Source organism: Eleutherodactylus coqui, chromosome 2 (assembly GCF_035609145.1).
Source record: "Eleutherodactylus coqui strain aEleCoq1 chromosome 2, aEleCoq1.hap1, whole genome shotgun sequence".
In the NCBI taxonomy this organism is placed as follows: domain Eukaryota; kingdom Metazoa; phylum Chordata; class Amphibia; order Anura; family Eleutherodactylidae; genus Eleutherodactylus; species Eleutherodactylus coqui.
The window spans coordinates 227,781,216-227,802,368 of NC_089838.1; the positions used below are offsets into that span (position 1 = coordinate 227,781,216).

The window sequence follows — 21,153 nt, forward strand, 5'->3', positions numbered from 1 at the left end:
TAATATATTTAAACCCCTATTTTCATATGTACAGCGCCCTGGAATTAATAGTGCTTTAATATAAACAATACTGCACATCATTTAATCTTGTGGTTACCATCCATGTTACATAAGCAGATTTTGAAGACTTGCTGCATATGTTTAGAATTGTGCCATAAAAAGCAGTATCTACACTACATAATGCATTATACAAGGGATACGATATATTATTCTTAAGGAGTATAGGTGGAAGCGGACAGCTTCTTGCGGCCGCCCAAGCACTTACTATGCCAGATGCATATTTCCAATAACAGAACATAAAATGATACATTTGTTATTGATGATTACCAAATGTAGTTCTGGAAACACATAAATGCGAATTTGATGTCATTGACTCTTTGTGCTAATGAACTACCTGACATTCAGGTGATCGGAAATGTTGGTAAGAAAGATACATTCTTGTCACATTTAATGTATTACTTAAAGCCCAAGGCTTTCCGGGATGCAACTCCGGCTAGCATCCTATATTTAGCAGAATAGATTGATTTTTGTTATTCTCTCAGAATTTAGAGGAGATGTGTTTTCTTGTGCTACCTCCCTTGAGGTACTGTTTGATCTTGTATGAAAATAACAACTTGTCATCATTAGGATCACAGAAAAAAAAGGAAATCTGAGCTATATGTATTACCTAAAACACACCTTTCTGCATGAACCAACAAACCTAATGAGTGATGTGACTTTAGTGCACGTTCAACTTGTCTTTACAGAAAGGTTGGACTGCAAAAAGTTAATCACTCAATTTATAAATATTGTCTAACCTCTGCTTGCTCATAGCAATTGGAAGTTTCTCTGAAATGACCATGCACTTTCAAAGGACCTAACCAACCACATGACTTCATCATGTAGAGTATGTACTAGAACAATGACAAGTATGAAGGATACAACATAATTGGTATACCCAATGGATCTCACCTGCCAAGCAGACAATCTCGCCTGTTAACTGTAGGCAAATAGAATGTCTGTGATTCAGACAGCTCCTCGTCGGGAGACAAGTCACATCTTCTATGGCTTACATTGTATTTCCAATGTTTTCTCTCACACATCTGATGTTAATGTATTCTGGGATCACCATATAGATCCATATATAATATATAAATATTAAACTATTTTTAATATGTTTTTGTGTTAGCTGTTCTTGTTTACAGACAAAAATTTTGATCTTGTCCCTATACAAACCATTTAATGGGGTCTCATCTGGAATATGCTGTTCATTATTTTCTAAAATATTGTCCAAAAATGATCTAGAGAATGGAAAGAGAGCAAAAGCAAAAACCCAACAAAACGGATAAGGGGCATATGTAACCTCAATTATAGGGAAATATGAGTTGACATTATCCCTTCTTAAAAGGGTTGCCCCACTTCTAAGACTGATTGCTAAACTTAGAATAAGTCATCATTAGCTGACTGACAGGAGTTCACTGCTCAGGACCCCCATCGATCAGCTGATCGCAGGGCAGTCATTCTAATCTATGTTGCTGCTTTGTTGCAGGAAAAAAGGCCCAGCGTGGTACTGCAAGGAAGGAAATGATACTCAACACTCAGGTTGGGCCACTGCATTATGCCTTCTTCTGGCAATAAAGCAGCTTTGTACATTGCAATATCAGCCTCAGCAGTCAGCTGACGGTCCTAGTTGGCAGACCCCCACCAATCAGCTATTGATGACCTATTCTCATCAGTCTTAGAAGTGGGACAACACCTTTACAGAGAATCTGCCTCTAATCCTGACAGGCCTGTTTAATAACAATGATTCTGGATTATCTATCCTTAGAACTTTGTGTTGTCTCGTTTCTCCGCTCTTCTTGAAAATTTTAAGAGTAACTGCACTTTTTTTAAATGTACAGAATAGGCAGTTATAAGCATTTTGTAATATGTTTTATCAGCCTATCATGTACGTTTTTTTTGTACAAAACCCCTCTTCAGCCTTGCAGCTAGGTGAATACTGTGCTGTGAAATCAGTCTTCAGCTAGCTAACAGCATAGCTAAAGAGGGACATCCAGCTGTGCCTGCACTGTTATCTTTAGTGCAGACACAGCTGTTGCAAATAACAATTTATTAATAAAACGTTGTCATGTTTTGTTATTTTTACAAACATACTTCCTCCTGACCGTGCCCCATTATCTGCCTCTCAGAGCTGTACTTATTAGCGTCCTGCCTGCTCCTCCACACCCTAGCGCTATGTAAGAAGATGTTGCTCCATGCTGCAGATAGCTTCTCCCCTTCACAGCGCTCCCATAACCCAATGGGCCCAATGCAGTGTCAGGGTCTTAACACATTGGGTTGTGAAATACAATAGACAGTCCATAACTAGAAAATGGTGAAACATTTACCCAAAATAGAGAAATGCTTCAGGAAAGGTTTGGATTGTTTTGAAAGCAGCATTATATGAAGGGTTTAAGTAAAAACTAAAAAAACATACTCGGCTGATATAGCCAGATCCATCACATTGAGCCGTGAGGAATCTTTTTACCTTTTTTTCACTTGAAATTATCTATATAACAAATCTGTTGTCCCTTTGTGAGAGCTTTCAGGCACTGAAAGACTAAAAATGACTAAGATCTATGTATGTTTGTAGAGCAGTAATTTAAAGAACCTACATGCAAGCAGAAAGCTTTAAAAAGAGAAGAAAAAACATTATTCTGTATCCATCTGAAGACCTTTTATGTTAGATGCCTGCCCATATATTTCTATGCAATGCGATATAATACAAGAGTAAGAAAGATAAGCTACACGTTTCTTTACAAACCCTTTAAATCATACGTCGGTGTATCTTCATAACTGATTAAAAAAAGCTTTGCACTGGACATTCTGCTATAAATGTGTTCTTATTGCTCTACACCTGATGTAGCAAAAACTGTTAGAATTAAAGGTCAAGGCTGTCAACATGCAGAACCCTTATACTGCTGGTTAGGCAAATTCTACATGTTGCATAGATCAACTCATGTCTTAAGCACATAATATTACTAATGACAAATTCCGAAGAAGATTGTGTTGTATGAAAACATTCCAAAGGCTGAACCTGACTTTAGAACATGCGGAAGCAGATATCTTACAGCTGGGACATGCACACGTATTTACAGGGACAGATTAAATCCAATAAAAATGGAATTCACTGTCAACTATGACAGAGCCATAGAGCAATCACTTGCTTCTAAAATTAAAAAGTTATTAGTAAACACAAGTTCTTGAGTTGTCCTCGGTCTCTTCTTCCGTCGAGTTCTTGAAATTTATTTTTAACTTTTTCTTGAATTTATCTTTTACTGGGGAAAGTGGCTGACAACTAATAATCACACTAATCAAATAATGTAACTCTGCTTGACATTCAGTGTAGGAGAGGTGTAAAGAAGCAAACTCTTTATATTAATGTAGATCTCTGTATGACAATACATTAAAATGCAAAAAAGTATGATAGACAAAACCACTACAGGACCAAATGGAAAATATGAACAGAGAGAGCCATGAATCTTGCCAACATTTATGTCAAATGCCTGGAGGTCTCATTAGGCTCAGTAGACTTGTGTCTATAGGTGACGCAGGATATGATTATTGCTTTCTTTTTGTGTAAGACAAGTATACCTAACATAAAAGATTACAGAACCAAGATTGCAGATGAGAAATGCCATCAACTGACTGTAGTATTTTTTATAATGTAAATGTAACAACATACAGTATGCTGCTAAAACTGAACACTAATCTTAAAACTCTGTGTTATTCATAGTACGCTACAGGGGACATATAGTCTGTTTACTGCAATGATAAATGTATTAAATGAGCATTCTAATACATGTACACAAAACATAAGGCCTATTTCCATAGTAATTGTGTATTGTTATATATCGTTTACCTTCCAAAGCATACTTCATATCCTGGGCAAATAAGTTCCACACCACCTCTGAACTGAGTTTTCCCATGTTGAGCTCCTGCGGAAACCTGGAAAGGAAATAATCTCATTAAGCGTTTTCATGCGATGTTCAACACAGATAGTATAGAATCATTACTTGGATTTATTGGCAGGGATTAAGCACTGCAATATACACTTAGGGTGCTATTACACGAGAACTACTGACTGCCACTAATGCTCACTATTTACCTCTAATTGTCAGACTAAAGTTTCAAGTTCAGGCGCACTCGGCAATTTAACGGTAAATGGCAAGCGTTAGTGCCGGCTGCTAGCGCTATTGTTATGGCATCCTCTTGAAATAATAGTATTTTGAGATGATGAACAGAAGTAACCAAAGCGACATTCTCTAACTACATACTCGTTTGGCTGATCTACAGCAGATCCATCTCTTGATATTTCTAGAACTAAGATAAAAAAATTTCAGTATTGATGCAACTAGAATTTCTGTGGCAGACCAGCGTTTAACATTAAACCATGGGGCCCCATAGCAAGGCACAGAGTAGAGCCCCAACCCACTTTGACTACCTTCGGCAGCAAATGTTCAATATATATGAAGTTTATGATTACTGTGGTGACCACACTTTTCACCCTTTTTTTAAAATGGCCTCTTGCACGCTCCCTATATGTTAGCTACAGTAATCACTAAATTTCCCCCTAAGCTTTTAGGCTCCATAGAGATTGCCCCCACGTTGGGACACAAATTATTAAAAAGTTACAGTTTTGAGCACACACTGTATGCGCAGGAATAATGTATGCACAGTGGACTTGCATGCTTGCCCCAAAACACATACTGTAGATGTAACTACTTCTGAGCTATATGTAAATGCATAACTTAACCCCTTAAGGACATGGATAATGTTGGGTCTCCGGAAAAATTTGTTAGCATTTTTCTATTCACAAAGCCATATGAATACTTGTTTTTTTGTACAGCACAGCAATATGATATCTCAATGTCTATGGGCAAATTTGAATTGTGGAATCCACGTCGGGAACCCGTGCGGACGATACGCAGTTCAAGCCGCCCATAGGAAGAAATGGGCACCTTTTGGTCTAGAAAATAAACCGCAGCATGTTCCATTTTGCCGCGGTTCCCGCACGGACGGCTTCCTTTGCAGTCAATGGAAGCCATTTGATCTGTGGCAATTCCGCAATTCAGTTGTGGATGGGCTGCGCATTTAAGGGGAAAGCAGAAGATTAAAAAAAAAATCTCCACTGTGCATGTGTGCAAGCCTGCGCTTCCGCACACCTCCTCAGTGAAGACCCGGACAGGTAAGCCCTGTCCTCAGCCGCGTGCAGGGTCGGATTTCGCTGCGGGCTCATGCATACAGGATCCAACCCACCCATGGACATGAGGCCTTAGGCCTCATGTCTACGGCAAAATAACATTTAAAATCCGCAGCTTTTGTCCCGCACACGTGATCCGCGCCCCATAGGGATGCATTGGACACCCGCAGGTAGTTAAATACCTGCGGATGTCATTTTCCCCTGAGGCACGGATTGTGTGTGCGGGAAAACACCCGCAACATGCTCCATTTTAGTGCGGGTCTCCTGCGGGGATGGCTCCCGCAGATTTCTATTAAAGCCTATGGAAGCTGACCAGATCCGCGGCACACCCGCAGCTGAATTTCTGCTCTCCGGCGCGGGAGCGCAGGAGAGCAGGAGTTCAAAAAAAAGGATAGAGTGCATGGCGCATGCTTACGGCACGCTGCCGGCGTGCCGAGCACATCCGCCGGGCCGAAGAAAGAAGAAACGGCCGCGACGGAGGGCAGATCCGCAGCGTCCGGACAGGTGAGTGATTCTTCTTTTTAGGCCTCATGTCTGCGGGAAAGGAGGGACCCGCTGTGGGATGCTGCATGAAGAATCCGCGGCGAGCCTGATTTTTCCCGTGGACATGAGGCCTTAATCATCTAACATATAGTGTAGTATACAGGAGCTTGGGGAGTGAAATACAGTGGATGCAGAGACACAAGTTGCTTTGACTTTATGAGGGCATCTAGATGTCCTAACTAAAGAGATCTGATATCATTATAGATCTTGTTTAATAGTTGTGATGCAGAAAATATATAAAGACACTCAGAATTAAGTAGCAAATTGCTATTGGCTACAACTATAATTCAGTTTTCACTTAACAAATCATAACTAATTTTCTACCAACTCCGCAGAGAATATTTTTCCCCATCTATGTTTATCCCTGAGCATTGATTAGATATTCAATGCCATTCAACTGCCCTGCTGTTTCCACTGTCTGTCAGATCTCAACATTTCAAACCTAGAAATGTGTATAGATCAATGGTAATTCTAACATATCATCATTTCTAGTAATGCGCTCTTACTTCCAGTCACAAAAGTGATAATGACATCATTTATATAATTCTAAAATAGCTTTAGTGGATAAGAGGAGAGGAATCACAATAACAAGCTAGCCATAACTACATAAATGTGGGAAAGTAGAGCAGTGTATTTCTGGTTAATTAATGTATTGAGTGCCTTTGGGCTTAACAGAAGACGCATTCGCAGCTGGAAATATTTGCCATCAATACAAGATTCTTTTCTCAGCATGTGCAAACTAACATTGAAGAACAAGACTTATTTCTAAAACAGCAATAAGTAAGTCTACAGGCTTTCATCATTCAGATGGATAGATTAAAAGATAACTGCAAGGCTAGGTTTTTAGGTCAATAACTACTGATAAAAGTAAGAGGTTCAGTTCAATATCTGTTTACTACATAACTCTTTAAAACTGCTGAAATTGTAAAAGTGGTAAAATGTTTTTCTCTTAATTGCAAATATAGTAGTTGAAAAGTAAACTATGAGGTAGCAATTGTTATTTTCATGCGCTTGTCAGCTATATCTACACTTGCTCAATGAGGGTCATTTACAAAATATGAAAGGCTGCAAGTATCCTCTTTTTGTGAGCAAATGCACCTACAGGGACACTTTATGGAACCCTGCCTATTCAATAAAGGTAAAAAACAGAGTAAATTAAAAACTATATAGAGCAATCAAAACTTTGAAAATTTAAGAAGCGCAGCTTGAGGTTCGAAATATGGTGGGGGGTGGTTAAAGTTGGCACCACGATATTGATTGTGGACACTCAATCAACACAATGGAAACTGCGAAACAAAAAAAAAAGAGCACTCGGACCCCTTGTTCTACCATAGTTATAAGACAATGTCTATAAAAGGCACCTTCTGTGTTCATATGCAAGTGGTAGAAGGCACAAAATACTCTGTTCAAACAGGCACTGCTGAAGACATTTAGAGAATGCCGAGCAGTTACCAGAGAATCTCCAAAAGTTAATTCATAAGAGAATGCATTTCAATTCGGATCTGGAATCTTCATCAGACATATCTGATGACTGATGAAGATTCCAGATTGGAATGGAAACAAGTTGTCTTATTAATAAACTTTGGGAGATACTATTGTTACTTCTTCTCATTCTCTAAATGCCTCCAGCAGCACCCATGCCAACACAGGATTTTGTGCCATCAACATCTTGTCAAAACACCTGAAACCTTGCAGAACTGGCAGTGCATCTCCGAATCCATGCAGCAACTGATTATCACATGGAATATATTACCAAAGGCGCACACCAGCATTGTGCCTGATTGAGCACAACCACATCAGGTTAGTGTTCCCATGCCTGAGTTTTCCTATTCTACTTCTGATTATATCAACCTAGGCATTTTTCGCTTTTTTCTTATGTTTCAACTATAGTCTCTGTATTTTTTTATGTTTGTTTATGTTCCAAAACAGGTTTACATGTTAAAAATGCTAATATAAACCCAACGAATCCAAAGTGATAGCAAATCAATTGTATAAATGTATTTACCATACATACATATCTGTAGTCCAAACAACTGCCACCCAGCGTTTAGTTCTAGAATATGGGTAAATGTACAATGACAAGTAGGAGGTCTAGCAAAATTTCAGTTGATAAGCCTGAAGTGATAGGGTTGCTGTTTAATTTCCTAACTAGATAAGAATATGTTGCATATGAAGCATGTGTGACCAAGAATTATATAGATTCATGATGACAATCATTTTTTCATAAATATACTGAACAGTTGCTGTTCTTCATGAATGATCATTTCTATAGAAAGCACCAAGAGTAAAACCCCCGTTCAGAAATAATTAGTTGGAGTGTAAAGTTACTCTATCTCTGACATTAGAAACAGTATTCAAAGCAAGAAATTAGGTTCAATTTCTATGTGAAATATACTGTACATTTCTTGTGATTTGGAAAGGGAATTCTATAGGCTACAACTGGTTTGGTGCTCACTAGATGGGGTGCAGAATCTAAAGAATTCCCTGTTTTTCACTCTCAACACCCAAAAGAGGTATGGTATTTGCTAGAGGATGATCTCCAGGTGGCAGCCAGATGCAGCAGCGATAAAAGGACAGGAACAATACATGGAGAGAGGAACATAATCATGGTCACAAGACTGGAATGTGGAACAGTATCGTGGAGCATGAAGGAGGTTGCAGGACAGGAATATGGCCATAGGAGAGACTGGTAGATGATCAGAGGACAGAGCAGAAGTGAAGCATAAAGCCAGTAATAAAAAGATCAGGAACAGAATAGGAATGGCAACCATTAACATGGAGGTAAGCCCCAATGTCCACGGGGAGGGGGGGGGGGTGATTTGCAGTACACACGCGGGAGATCTGCAAATCAAGCTGCCCATAGAGATGCATTAGCATTTGCAGGACAGTAAAAAGCATGTGGATTTGATTTTTTTCTTTCCAGGCGTGTGGATCGCATACACAGGAAGAAATCACAGCATGCTCCATTTTACTGCAGATCCCGCCCAGACGGCTTTCATTGAAGTCAATGGAAGCTGTTCAATCCATGGACTGCCCGCAGCTGTCACTCTGGACAGGCCGCAGATCCACAGGAAAGCAGGAGATTCGAAAAAAGACGGAGCACATTTGCAGTGCTGAAAAAAGGAGATCTGGCCCCGATGGAAGAAATCCACGCTGGAGCCGGATAGGTTAGAAAATGTCTTTACCTCTACATGTTCGCAGGCATACACGGATTCCACTGTGGGATTCAGAAGTGGAATCCGTTCATGCAAGTGAACATTGGGCCAAAGAAGCACAGCTAGGAACTGGAACCACGAGGAACAATGACAAGAAGTAGTGCCTTAGCGAGTATACTCGCTCATCCCTAGTACTGTTCTCAGCATTGACTTTCTTTGACTTTCTTGAGGACGGCTTTATAACATCAACAGGAAATTTAAAAAACAGGATATGCAAAATTCATCCTACAGTAAATCCAGTAATGGGACTGTATTGTTTTTGGCTATAATCATTTTACTGGAAACCATATTTAAATCTTTGCCATCACTGGTGATACTTCTGCTATGTATTTTCATTAAAGTACATGGCAATGTGTTGTAATAAATATAATTTAATACATTTCCTATTACTGATTTGACAATAATTTAAATCTCTTTGGTGGCCATGAAGTTGATCGTCATGATTCACCCTGTGACTTACAAAGAATGCATGCTAAAAGCAGACTGCCCAACTTAAGGACTTTCTATCTCCTGTTTGTATTTTTGTACACGTGTACACAGAATATTTAAGAATAGCAGGCAATGATTCATTTGGTTCCTCTCTACTGTATGGATATTCAATTTTCTTTATCTATACGAGCTTAGAAGAATATAACATACATTATACTGACCTAGGGGAATCTTAGTGATTTAATTGAGTGTGTTGTACTCAATAATCCAACATCTGTTATATTTCACTGTACAAGATGATTTTACCCATAGTGCTCTTGTTATCAGTATTCTAACCATTATATTTCAAATGACCAGAAAATATTTATTTATGACTACAAATGGCAGGTGATACATTGTAGCAATAAAAAACAAAAATAGCTTACAGCATAAAGGATAATGAGATCTATTTGCTAAGCTGTTCCATGCCATGAAACATCTTCCAGTGCGCAGTAAAACATCCTCAAGGGGATGATGTCTCGGGATGCAATGGCTTTATTCTGTATTTATAAGCATAGACAAAGCACACTAACTTTATATAGTGCAGTCCTTATTGCTACCTGTTCTATCATAACCCAAATTGCAGCATATCCAGGGGAAACGGCTAAAATCAATTGTATCTGTCTGGTTACAGATCAAGCAATGCATACTAAATCACTGGAGGGACTGGTTTCATATTTAAAAGGGCATTCTGGTGATGTGGTCTTTCTATTTTCACCTACCAACTGTACGGCTGAAAACTGATATTTCATTGGGAGTCCAATTGATTCTGAAAATGGGGGGTGGTGTGTTCCCGTTTGCCCCACTGGCAATCACAGCAGTATCGCTGCACGGAGCAGAGTGAATTGAGAGCTGGCCACACACACGCGTGGTGCCACTCTAATGATTTCAGGGGGGGTTGATGGAAATATTCCAGCACTATGCTTGGCTCTTACTGTCAGACCCATTGAAATGAATAAATCGGCTGCACACATGTTCAGCTAGCTCTCCATTCAAAGTGACTTCACTCCAGTCAGAGCTGAGATGCAGAAGTGATTGTGAGTGGGGTAAACAGAACCCCTCTGTTCTCTGGATTGGCGAGGATCCCAGTGCTCACATCCTGACCAATCTATTTGTTATAAACCATCCAGTGAATGGGAAAAAAGCAAAATCACTGGCTTACTTCTTAAATTTGTTGTTTCACATTGTCCAGTCATTGTTGTAGTACTGCTCTACTGTATATAGAGGAGGCAGTCAAAGAATTTGCCTCGATAGTTTTAGCATTGTCATCTTAACAAACTCTCTCCAACATTGTTCTTTGAGCCAGCTATATTACAGCTACAGAAACATTTTTTGGAAGCTACAAAAGACATTTGCAGGGCTCAATCACACCCAATGGTTGTTAATTTTCAAGCCCCCTTGGGATATCCTAAATACATATGGCAGGCATTAGGAAAGACAGTAGCAACTACAAGAACTATGCCAACTAGAGGAGCCTAAGGATGCCTGTACAAGCTGCAGATTTATACTGATTGTTGGCTGGACAACTGAAACAATGCCAAGTAGTCCAGGTATTCCCAGCAATCCATGAAAATCTGCATCTGTTTGCAGCAGAGATCCGCAGCATGTGTGGGCACGCTGCAAGTAATTAGCAGTGCATGTAACATGGTCAAAAGTATCTAGCTCCACCGAGTGCAAACAAGTACATAAAACCAAGCACACAATCATGCAATCTCCATAGACAAACATTATTGGTACAACTCTTACTGAAAAGTTCAGTGACTTTAAATGTAGCATCTCTGCTGCGATCTATGTATACCTTTAAAGGGGTTGTCCCGTGATAGCAAGTGGTGTTAAGGACTTCTGTATGGCCATATTAATGCACTTTGTAATATACATCGTGCATTAAATATTGGCCATACACTTACCCCTCCGGTGCTGGCGTCCCCGTCTCCATGGCGCCGACTAAAGCTGCTTTCTCCCTGGATTAGACGTGCTTGCGCTGTCTGCCCTCTTCTGTCCGGCTCCGGAGTGTTCGCTCTGCAGAGGTCTTCTGCGCATGCCGGACAGAAGAGGGCAGACAGCGCAAGCGCGTCTAATCCCGGCAGAAGAAGGCTTCGGTCGGCGCCATGGAGACGGGGACGCCAGCACCGGAGGGGTAAGTGTATAACTTCTGTATGGCCAATATTTAATGCACGATGTATATTACAAAGTGCATTAATATGGCCATACAGAAGTGTTTAACCCCACTTGCTATCATGGGACAACCCCTTTAATGTGAAATGGATGTGTTTGAGCTGAATGAGCTGTTATTACTCATAAAGTGGTAGACCATGCAAAATAAAAAAACAGGTGTTAAAAAATAAATATGTTATTTGTATAGTGCCAACATATTCTCCAGCACTTTCAAGCATTGCAGATAGGTCGCGGATACCAGCGTCACCGCCAGGCGATGAAAAAAAGAAATGTACTGCATATGTCCAGACCATGCACAATACAGATAATGGAGAAAAGAGTCAGGTACATGCGAACAGCAGCCGCGGTCAGGGCTGGATTCCGCTTCGGGCTCCCACTTGTGGAATGCGACCTGGTCGTGTGCAGTCGGCTGAAGGCGGGGCACAGAGAAGGAACCAAAAGCTTTAGGGGCCACTAGGGCATTGTGGGGCCACAGAGAGGACACCTGGATTGTGTGCAGCCACAGAGGGGACACCAAAACTTTGTGGGAGTACTGAGAGTTTCATTGGGGGTAGTAGTAGATGAAGAGAGTATGCAGAGATGTGTCACAGCTGGAGGATCAGGGCCCAGATGCAGAACAAAAATGAATGTATGCCTCTGCTCAATGCAATTTTCCAAACTGACCCTTTAAGTGACATCAACACAAAAACTATGCATCGAGAGCTTTATAAAATGGGTTTCAATTTTTGAGTAGCAGCACATAAGCCTAAAATCACCATGCACAATGGCAAGCAGCTGAAGTTATGTCAGGCCTGCCACCACTGGAGTTTTCAGAAGAGGAAATGTTTTCTCCGGGATGATGAATTATGTTTCACTATCTAGCTGCCTGATATACTAATCTAGGTCTGGCATGCATAGTGCTTACCATAGAATTTAGTGGAGGAGAGATAATAGCACGGACTGCTCATGAGGGTTTGGGCTAGGGGCTTTATTTACAGCAAAGGGAAATATTAATGCTATGGCAAACAAAAACGGCATACAAAGACATTTTATACCTTCAACGTTGCAGAATCAGTTTGAGGAAGGCCTTTTCCTGCACTTTGACTGCGTTCCTGTGCACAAAGGTTTTGGGATACGTTACGTTAAGGGACCAGTAAAAAAATGTACTCGTCATTTTAGGTGAGCTGTCAGATGCTATTGTGTGTGTATATGAGGAAGAACATTATTTCTAGCTACTATATGACTTGTATCCTGCATTTTTAGAAGTCTTCCCCTCTGAAGGCTGTATCCCTAATTCTCAGTCTCTGATCTCCTTGGTAAAAGTAGCCATACACAACGAAAGAGGATGAGTTCTTGCTCCCCAACTCTCTATTCCCATTCAGACACAGATGCAGCAGTGCCATATAGAACATTATGAAGTACTGAATAGTACTGATGTGAATAAAGTATAGGAATTAGAAAACGTTATCAGCTGCATCAGCCTCCCTGTGTGTCTCTCACACAGTTCCTCTTCCTCATTCCCCCTACATAGACCTCTATGGGCAGCATGTTTGGCTGTGTGTCTCTATGAAGCTCCTCCCTTCTCCTCTGCATAAACTTCTACTGGCAGCATGTAAACTGATTCTTCAGTGAGCTAACAGTCCATCTGGACTACCAATGTGCATTTTAGCAATTTTTCAGAGTAAGGAAACAGTTTAGGAGGGATAGAGGCAGTGGTATACATTGAAGTGATGGGGCCGCATAGCTAAAGCCTAAATGGGCCCTCCAATATGGTGCCCAGGTTTGTTACCCAGGAGAGTAGGGCCTGGTGTTTGATTCTTGTTTCATGCCCTTTAAAACGACCTTTGAGCAAATTCTCCACTTTCTTGTTTGCTAACAATGTAGTTCCTATTTGGAGGAAGGTCCTGCATATGGTCCTGCTATCCAGTAGAAAAATATCAAAACTGAGGACGGCTTTCTCCAAGGGCCCTGTAGCAGTTGCATTATCGCAGCATGCTTCATTTATTTGTGGTTTCCACCTGGACGGCTTCCATTAAAGTCAATGGAAGCCGTCTGTTCGCCGCCCCTTCCACACTCATATTGCGGAAAGGCTGCTTGATCCGCGTAATCGCCTAATAATGGCGCGGCATGATCTGTACTGCGCATGTGCGACGGCCATGACTTCGGCAATACAGATAAAGAAGAATCTGAATAGGTAAGCGGGGCACCAGCTGGGCACAGGGTCCGATCCCGCTGCGGGATCCCTCATACCGGATTCGACCCTGTCGTGCGCAGGAGACCTAAATAGAAAATCAAAATTGATTGGAAAAAAAGATTACGTTTCAGTATCTTATTAAATAAATAAAAAATCTAGGTAATACAGCACCTTTAAGAGTACTTTTTTTTTATCTTTGGAGTGAAATGTTCTTTAGAGCTAAATTACTACAAATTATGCAACTGGATAAGAAATTACTAAATTGATGAATGTGCTATTGTACTGTATTAAGCTTTATTCTTGTTTTATTTTTTAATCTTCCGAACTATTCATGGTAAGTAAAGAGCTCCACACTGGCTGAAGGAGTATTCTTATCTTTTTATGGCATATCCACAAGATCCCAACTCTGGGACTCGCACACATCTCAAGAACACTTTCCTGGCTGTTTCATAGCTCTTATAGAAGTGAATGGATAGAGCTATGCACATTTACAGACGGCTCTCAATTCATTCTTCTGCAAATGTAGAAAAAGACAAGGACGGCACATCCTCATCCTAAACATTGATCTGTTCCTGTAAAGCTAAATTTATAAGTAAACAGTGGCCTATCCAGCAGATAAGTACAGGTCCCAGATAGACACATACGGGGCCCCACATATTCTGCAGATATACCATAACTATCTAAGGTGGGAATAGCCCTTTAAATATGTTAGATAATAGTTTTAATGCTTTGTGAAAATCAGTGCTGAGTACTCAAGCTTGACAATTCCTCCAAGTCAAACCTCTTCATGCAAAGCACCTAGAGCAAGATTAATTCCACAATCGCTATTGAGCCAAAGAGCCAGCAGGTTGGCACTTATAACAAATGGAGGAAAGATTACCGAATACTATCACAGCAGAGCACAATAGTGTGGTGTTGCAATCACACACTAATGATTACCTGAGTTTGCAAACAGACATGATTGCTGAATGCAGCTTCAAGAAGCACAAGAGCTTCCAGCAGGGAGAGAGAGCAAGTCACACATTTCCAACTTTTAGCACTCATTAGGATGAAGAATGACAATGTCTGGAAATCTGACATCCTTCTTTTATCTTTTCTCTATTTACTCTCTTATTCTAAAGCAGAAGAGGTGCTAGATTATTTAAAATACCTTACAAGCAGTAAGCATACTGATTTAGAGTTCAGATGATTGCCAGCAAACTAACCTGTAATTTTCAGCATAGTTAATAAATGGCATGGCTAGAAATGCTGATATTAGTACCGAGGCTTATAAAATCACAGTATGTGTTCTGAATGTAAACTTTGACTCATAATAGTACAAAGAGCCATTTGCGTTTGTGTAGATAAAATGTGGCAGAGCTTCAAGAAGGTCTTGCCCTTGTAATAGCTTTGTCTGTGCCCACCACTTAACCAAGAAAAGGCTTAAAAGGAGTTCTCCAGTTTCTGCTGCCCCGAACCGCACAATAGGTCCCCCTACCGAGAGCTGATTGCCTGCAATAAGCTTTCTCTAGCATGTTCTCATCACCCCACGGAACTGAAGCATTACTTGTATGGAGGGTGAACTGGTGAGTTAGGACTCATTTATATCGACGTCACAGTATCCGTTCAAAAACAGGACAAAGTAGTGTATCATGCAACGTTATTTTGTCCTGGCAAAGCTGGCAAAATGACAGCTGGCCAAAAACTAAATGGACCCCATTTTAGTCTGTTCAGCGTTATTCAGTTCCGTCATGACAGTTCTGTTCCTCGGCTCCCTAAATGGAACAAGAAACCGGAAACCCCTAATGTGATATAAATGAGTCCTAATATTTGCTGCCTATTGATTGTCTATGTATCCTTTATAATCAGCTTTTTATTGTTTTACAGAAGCACTATTAATTCCAGGGCACTCTACATAAGAAGAAGGGGGTTTAAGTACATTATATAAGATAAAAGAAGCACTAGAAACGTGTTAAATAAGTAAAAAACTAACACAGACAGACAGGATCCTGCCCATGAGGACTTACAATATACAAGGAGAGGGTAAAAGTGACAACAGGTGAGGGTAGAAACTGTTCATAAGCTAGTAAGGTGTCAATAGGGCTTATTGTAGGTCTTTTTGAAGAACTGAGTTTTCAAGTTGCTTTTGAAGTAAGGGAAGAATCTGATGATTGGGAGTACCGAGTTCCAGAATAAGGGGGTCACACAACCTTTGAGATATCTTGTGAGAAGCAGACAAAAAAAGCAGAGGAGGCAGCCCTATGAGCACCGGAGTTTATCAGAGACTGTGGGGAGGTACTCAGAGATGCATGGAGGGGCAGGTTGTGGACAGCCATATATGTCTTATTTAACAGTTTGAACTAAATTTTCTGGGCAATGGGGTGCCAGTAAAAGGATTTGCAGTGTGAAGAAAAGACTAAGGAGTAATGAGGGGCAAAATGGATTGATGGAGCAGTAAAACTGAGGATGGATTAAAGAGGTGGAAGAGCCTTAGAGGGGAGGCCAAAGAGAAGGATGTTACAGGTTGAAGGTTAAAGAAAGATCGCAAGCAAAAGATGTCTTGGAGTTTGAAATGGGAAAAGGGGGTAAGGCATTTTATGAATGATTTGAGACAGGGTGGATTGGAATCAAAGAGACAGCAAGCTTGTGGCACTGGGGAAAGTGTGATACCAGTAGCCTCTTCAGGACAGGGCCATTTTTTATTTTTGTTTTCTCCTCCCCACTTTAAAAAAAATCGTAACTTTTGTATTGTTCCATCAACATGAGGGCTTATTTTTAACAGGACATTTTTTAATCGTAACATTTAATATACAGAATAACTCAGGTGAGGTGAAATGGAAAAAAATGCAACTGCACCATTTTTTAGGAGTTGTTTTTACGGCACCACACACTGCAGCTAAGTGCCAGCTTTATTTGGTGTGTCAGTACGATTACGGCAATACCAAATTAATACAGTTTTTTTTGTTGTACTACTTTGTAAAATAAAATATCTTTAATAAACTGTACTGTCTGTCACCATTTTCTAAGCACTCTAACATTTTTAATTTCTCTGTCAGCAGGGTTGTGCGAGGACTTGTTTTTTGTGAAACGATGTGTAGTTCCTATTGGAACCATTTTGTAATGTAGACTACTCTTTGATAAAGTTTGATAAAACTTTTTTTTGGTTACAGGGTGATCAAAAAAGTGCAATTCTGGCTTCGTGTATTTTTTTTACTTAAGTATTTCACTATGCAGGATAATTTTCAGCTGTTATTTTTAATCCCTTAATGCCTCCCTGCCACAAGCCGTAAATTTATGACCTTACTGGGAAGGGGTTCCAGCTTATGTTGCTCGTTGTGATCAGCCCGGTGATAAAATCTAGCCGTTTTTACAAAATCGGATCAGGTCATCCCGACCTAAAACACAAAATCACTGAAACACACTAAAATTGAGCAGACAGTGTTTGAAAATCATGGCGTTAGAAACTGCGTGCTCAAATGATCGTATGAAAATCCCCATTGAAATCAATAGAGGCATTTTACAGTGTTTAGCACTGCGTTTCAAACGCTGCGCTAGACGCTGTAAAAAACAGGCTGCGTTTGAGTGGCCTAAATTTGTGTAGCGATATTATTTGCTCATCACACTTAGATTGCCTGCACAGAAATGCATAGCGGGATCTGGAGCGAGTGTCCACCTCCAGATTCCGCAGCAAATACCTTTGCATGCTATGAAAAAATGTGTTTTTCCATTACAATTTAAAAAAAAAAAAAACAGAAATAAGGTACATCTTGGAACAATACAACAATGTTTTTCAAAAACTTTGCATTTACATTGTCACCTTGGGAAAAAATAAACATATTGGTCATTTGTACTATTTACTTTTTATGGTTTACTCGTCACTTTCAATCCTTCTATTATCTTCATATAAATCCATTTATTTCAAATTTGACAAAAAAAAGAAAGAAAAACACAATACAATGTTAAAAGGGAAATAACCAGGATGGAGTACTTTTAAGGTTTTTCGTTTTCCTCTCCTCTCCTCCTCCCGTCCTAACCCTATCCTAAGCCTCATATTCCGGTCTGTCTCGTTATCCTGCCCTCTGTCGATTTTTAGTCTTCCCAGAGAGTCCCTCGCTTCCTCTATTAGATACCAGGTTGTATATTGAAAGGGAGTGACTATCTTTCTGATTTTTGACCAACCCTTCAGGATCTTTTCTCCCATATCTGTATCTTGTGGGATTTTTTTTCCTATCTGGAAAATATACTGTTTTTAGAGTTTTAGGATTTTTTTAAATTGCACTTTGTAACGTATATAATGAGGATCTTCCTATTGGCTGTGCGATTAGGGAATCAAAGTCTGTTTTGGCCGCCTCTCTACTGAGATCTCTAAGCCTAGTCTTGCAAAACTGAAGTACCTGCGCAATCTGCAGGAGTTGTGTCTCTGGTATGTTATACTTGGTCTTGAGCTCAGATGGATTAAGCCATCTGCTTTCTCTCTCATGCATGAAGTGCGGGGCTACCACTAAACCTTTTTCTTGCCACTCTTTAAAGACTCTATGATCATGACCTCTGGCGAATTCTGGGTGGTCTATCAATGGCATAGACGTGGGACAACAAGTAGGGAAGTCCAAAGAGTTTCCTTGCTTCCTTCCATGTCACTATCATGTCTGTTAGTACTATGGATCCTTTAATTGCTGGTGGAAGGTCGGAGAAATGTGTATGCAAACATGCTATAAGGTTCCAAGGAGCGGCTAGGGTGGATTCAATGAGTCTGTTGGAATATATATCTGTGCCTCTCATCCAATCTACTATGTGCCTTGTTAGGCATGCTATATTGTAGCTTTCGAAATTAGGGAAATTCAACCCTCCCTCACTCCTGTTCAGCATTAACTTCTGCAAAGATATCCTCGGATGCTTTCCTGCCCAAATAAACTTTGTAAAGGCTGAGTTAAATTGCGATACATCTGCGTGCTTAATTAGTATTGGTATTGTTTGCATAGGGTACAGTAGTTTGGAAAAGCTCATCATACTGGTAAGCTGGCATCTTCCCAGCATTGAGAGAGGAAGATTTGACCTTAATTCTGAAACTATCTTATCAATCAATGGCATATAATTTAGGGTGTATGGTGAAGTGGGATCTTTACCTATTTTTATCCCTAGGTATGTGATATGTAGTTTTACTATACTTTCTCCCCATCCCAGGGGAATCTAAAAAGACCTAGGGCTAGATGCACCTATTTCTAGTATTTCAGTTTTTGTTGGATTAATTCGGTAAACTTAAAAAAAGGCCCAAATTCAGTTATGTCCGCTTTTACGCTCTTCAAATGTGCTTTAGGATCTGCCATAAATATGAGACTGTCATCTGCAAAGAGAGTGGGCTTGATTTCTTGTTTTCCGATTTTTATTCCCTGGAATACAAGGGAGTCTTCCAGATGACGTATTAGGGGTTCCAACGCTAGATCAAACAATAGGGAAGACAGTGGACAACCCTGCCTGGTACCTCTATACAGTGGAAATGGGTCCAATTAGAATCTTGAGGTATGGATTCTTGCTGTTGGCTTGCTATAGATGCTGTTAATGTAAATACGGAAAGGACCCCGTAATGCTATTTTATCCAGGACCAAACCAAGCCAACCCCATTGTACATTGTCAATTGCCTTTTCGTCGTCTAGGGATATTAGTACTGGATTCAGTGCTGATGTGTCTGATGCCTTAGTGTGTCTAAAACCGCGAGGACCTTTCTAAGATTTGCTATTGCGTGATTTTTTTATGAACCCTACTTGTGCGTGTCTCACTAGTATGGGCACAAGCGAGCTTAACTGTTCTGCTAATATTTTTGCAAGTATTTTCAGGTCTTGATTTGTGAGTGAAATGGGCCTGTATGATCCTGGTAATTGTAGGTCTTTATTGGGCTTGGGGAGCACTTTAATGTGTACTGTGTTGGCGTGTTTTGTAACTTCTCCCGTTTGTTATACATGGTTGTTGGAAAAGCATTTTTGCTGCCCATGAGCGGAAATCAATTGCGATTGTCGTGGGGGGAAAAAAATCGCAGCATGCTGGATGGCTTCCATTGAATTCACGGCATAATCTGTACTGCGCATGTGACCCGGCAGGCACATCCGCAGTACAGAATAAAGAATAATCCGGACAGGTACGTAGAGTCACCGGCTGGGCACAGGGTCGGATTCCGCTGTGGGATCCGGCATGCAGAACTTGACACGCTCGTGTGGCCATAATGTGATTATTCATTGTACTACTAGTACCTTCAATCTTGATGAGTTTACTCTTTCATTTATCTTCATGTATCGCTGCTTGTTATATGGAGCACATGTGCTTGTATTCAGTAAAGTGTCATATTTGCTTTATTTGGCACACGTGCTTTTCGGTATGTAATTATGTACATGATATGTGCATGCATTGTATTCAGATATGGATATAGTCATCATCTTCCATGCTGTTCAGGAATTGACATGCTCCAGGTTTGTCCCCTTGCTAATTTACATTTCTGTATAAATATGTGTGTACAGTATCTGTTTGGTAACCAATGAGCAAGCCACTTGCCTGTGGCAATATAGGTTAGGCATTCCTCACTCTTCTATCTTGGACTCCTTTACTTTTTTGCTCAATGTGGAATTTTTCATAGTTGGCTATACACTCTGCCTTTTTCTATGGGGCATAGTGACTATGTGTGTTACTGACAGGCTAGTTGTCCATACAGGCTAGGTTTCTCATCTTCTACCAGCACCTTTCTGTTTATTGATCTTGGCAGTTTTTATCCGTTTTTCCACATCTGTTTATATAATTGGTGAGTCCACATAGTTATCAAACTACTAACGACCACTTGTCAGTTAGTATGTGAGTGCTTCTCATGCTTCACCCCCTGGTGACATCATCAAAGGTCCTACAACATATGTAAAACACAAAGCCTGACTGACAGAAGAACAACAAAGTTAGAGCTCTTGAAAAGGGAAGGCAAAAATAACAAAATGAGAATACAACTAAGCTGTTATTATCTCAAACACAACTCAGCGGTCCTGACAGAAGACACTGACCCACCACCACCACCACAGAGATCTGTGGGCTTAAGAACCTGCGGTAATGTCACTGCTGGGGGAGGAGCCATTCTGCAGTTTGGTAAAAGAGATCCATTTGGCTGAAGGACCTATGGTGATGTCACTGCTGTGGGAGGAACCATTGTGCAGTGATGTGTGGGGATCATAATGCATATACCATGTAGCACAGCTGTGTGGCGCATTGCGCCACAAGAAACACTGGTACTATAATTTCCTAATAATTACTAGTTTTTACTATATGGCGGAATGTAGAAGGAATACTTTCTACTATGGTAGTAATTCTCTTTGGTTATTGGATGTTGTCTTGACACCTTTTTAACAGTTTTT

At 40.4% G+C, this 21,153-nt stretch overlaps 1 protein-coding gene across 2 annotated transcripts in view; it reads right to left on the reverse strand.

Annotated features, from left to right (window-relative positions):
• UNC13C (unc-13 homolog C) overlaps positions 1-21,153 on the reverse strand; it is a 457,400-nt gene that overhangs the window by 142,942 nt on the left and 293,305 nt on the right. For both annotated transcript variants that reach the window (XM_066592576.1, XM_066592575.1), the window contains one exon: positions 3,881-3,966. In XM_066592576.1, coding sequence (XP_066448673.1) covers positions 3,881-3,966 — 86 coding nt within the window. The remainder of the gene's footprint in view (positions 1-3,880; positions 3,967-21,153) is intronic.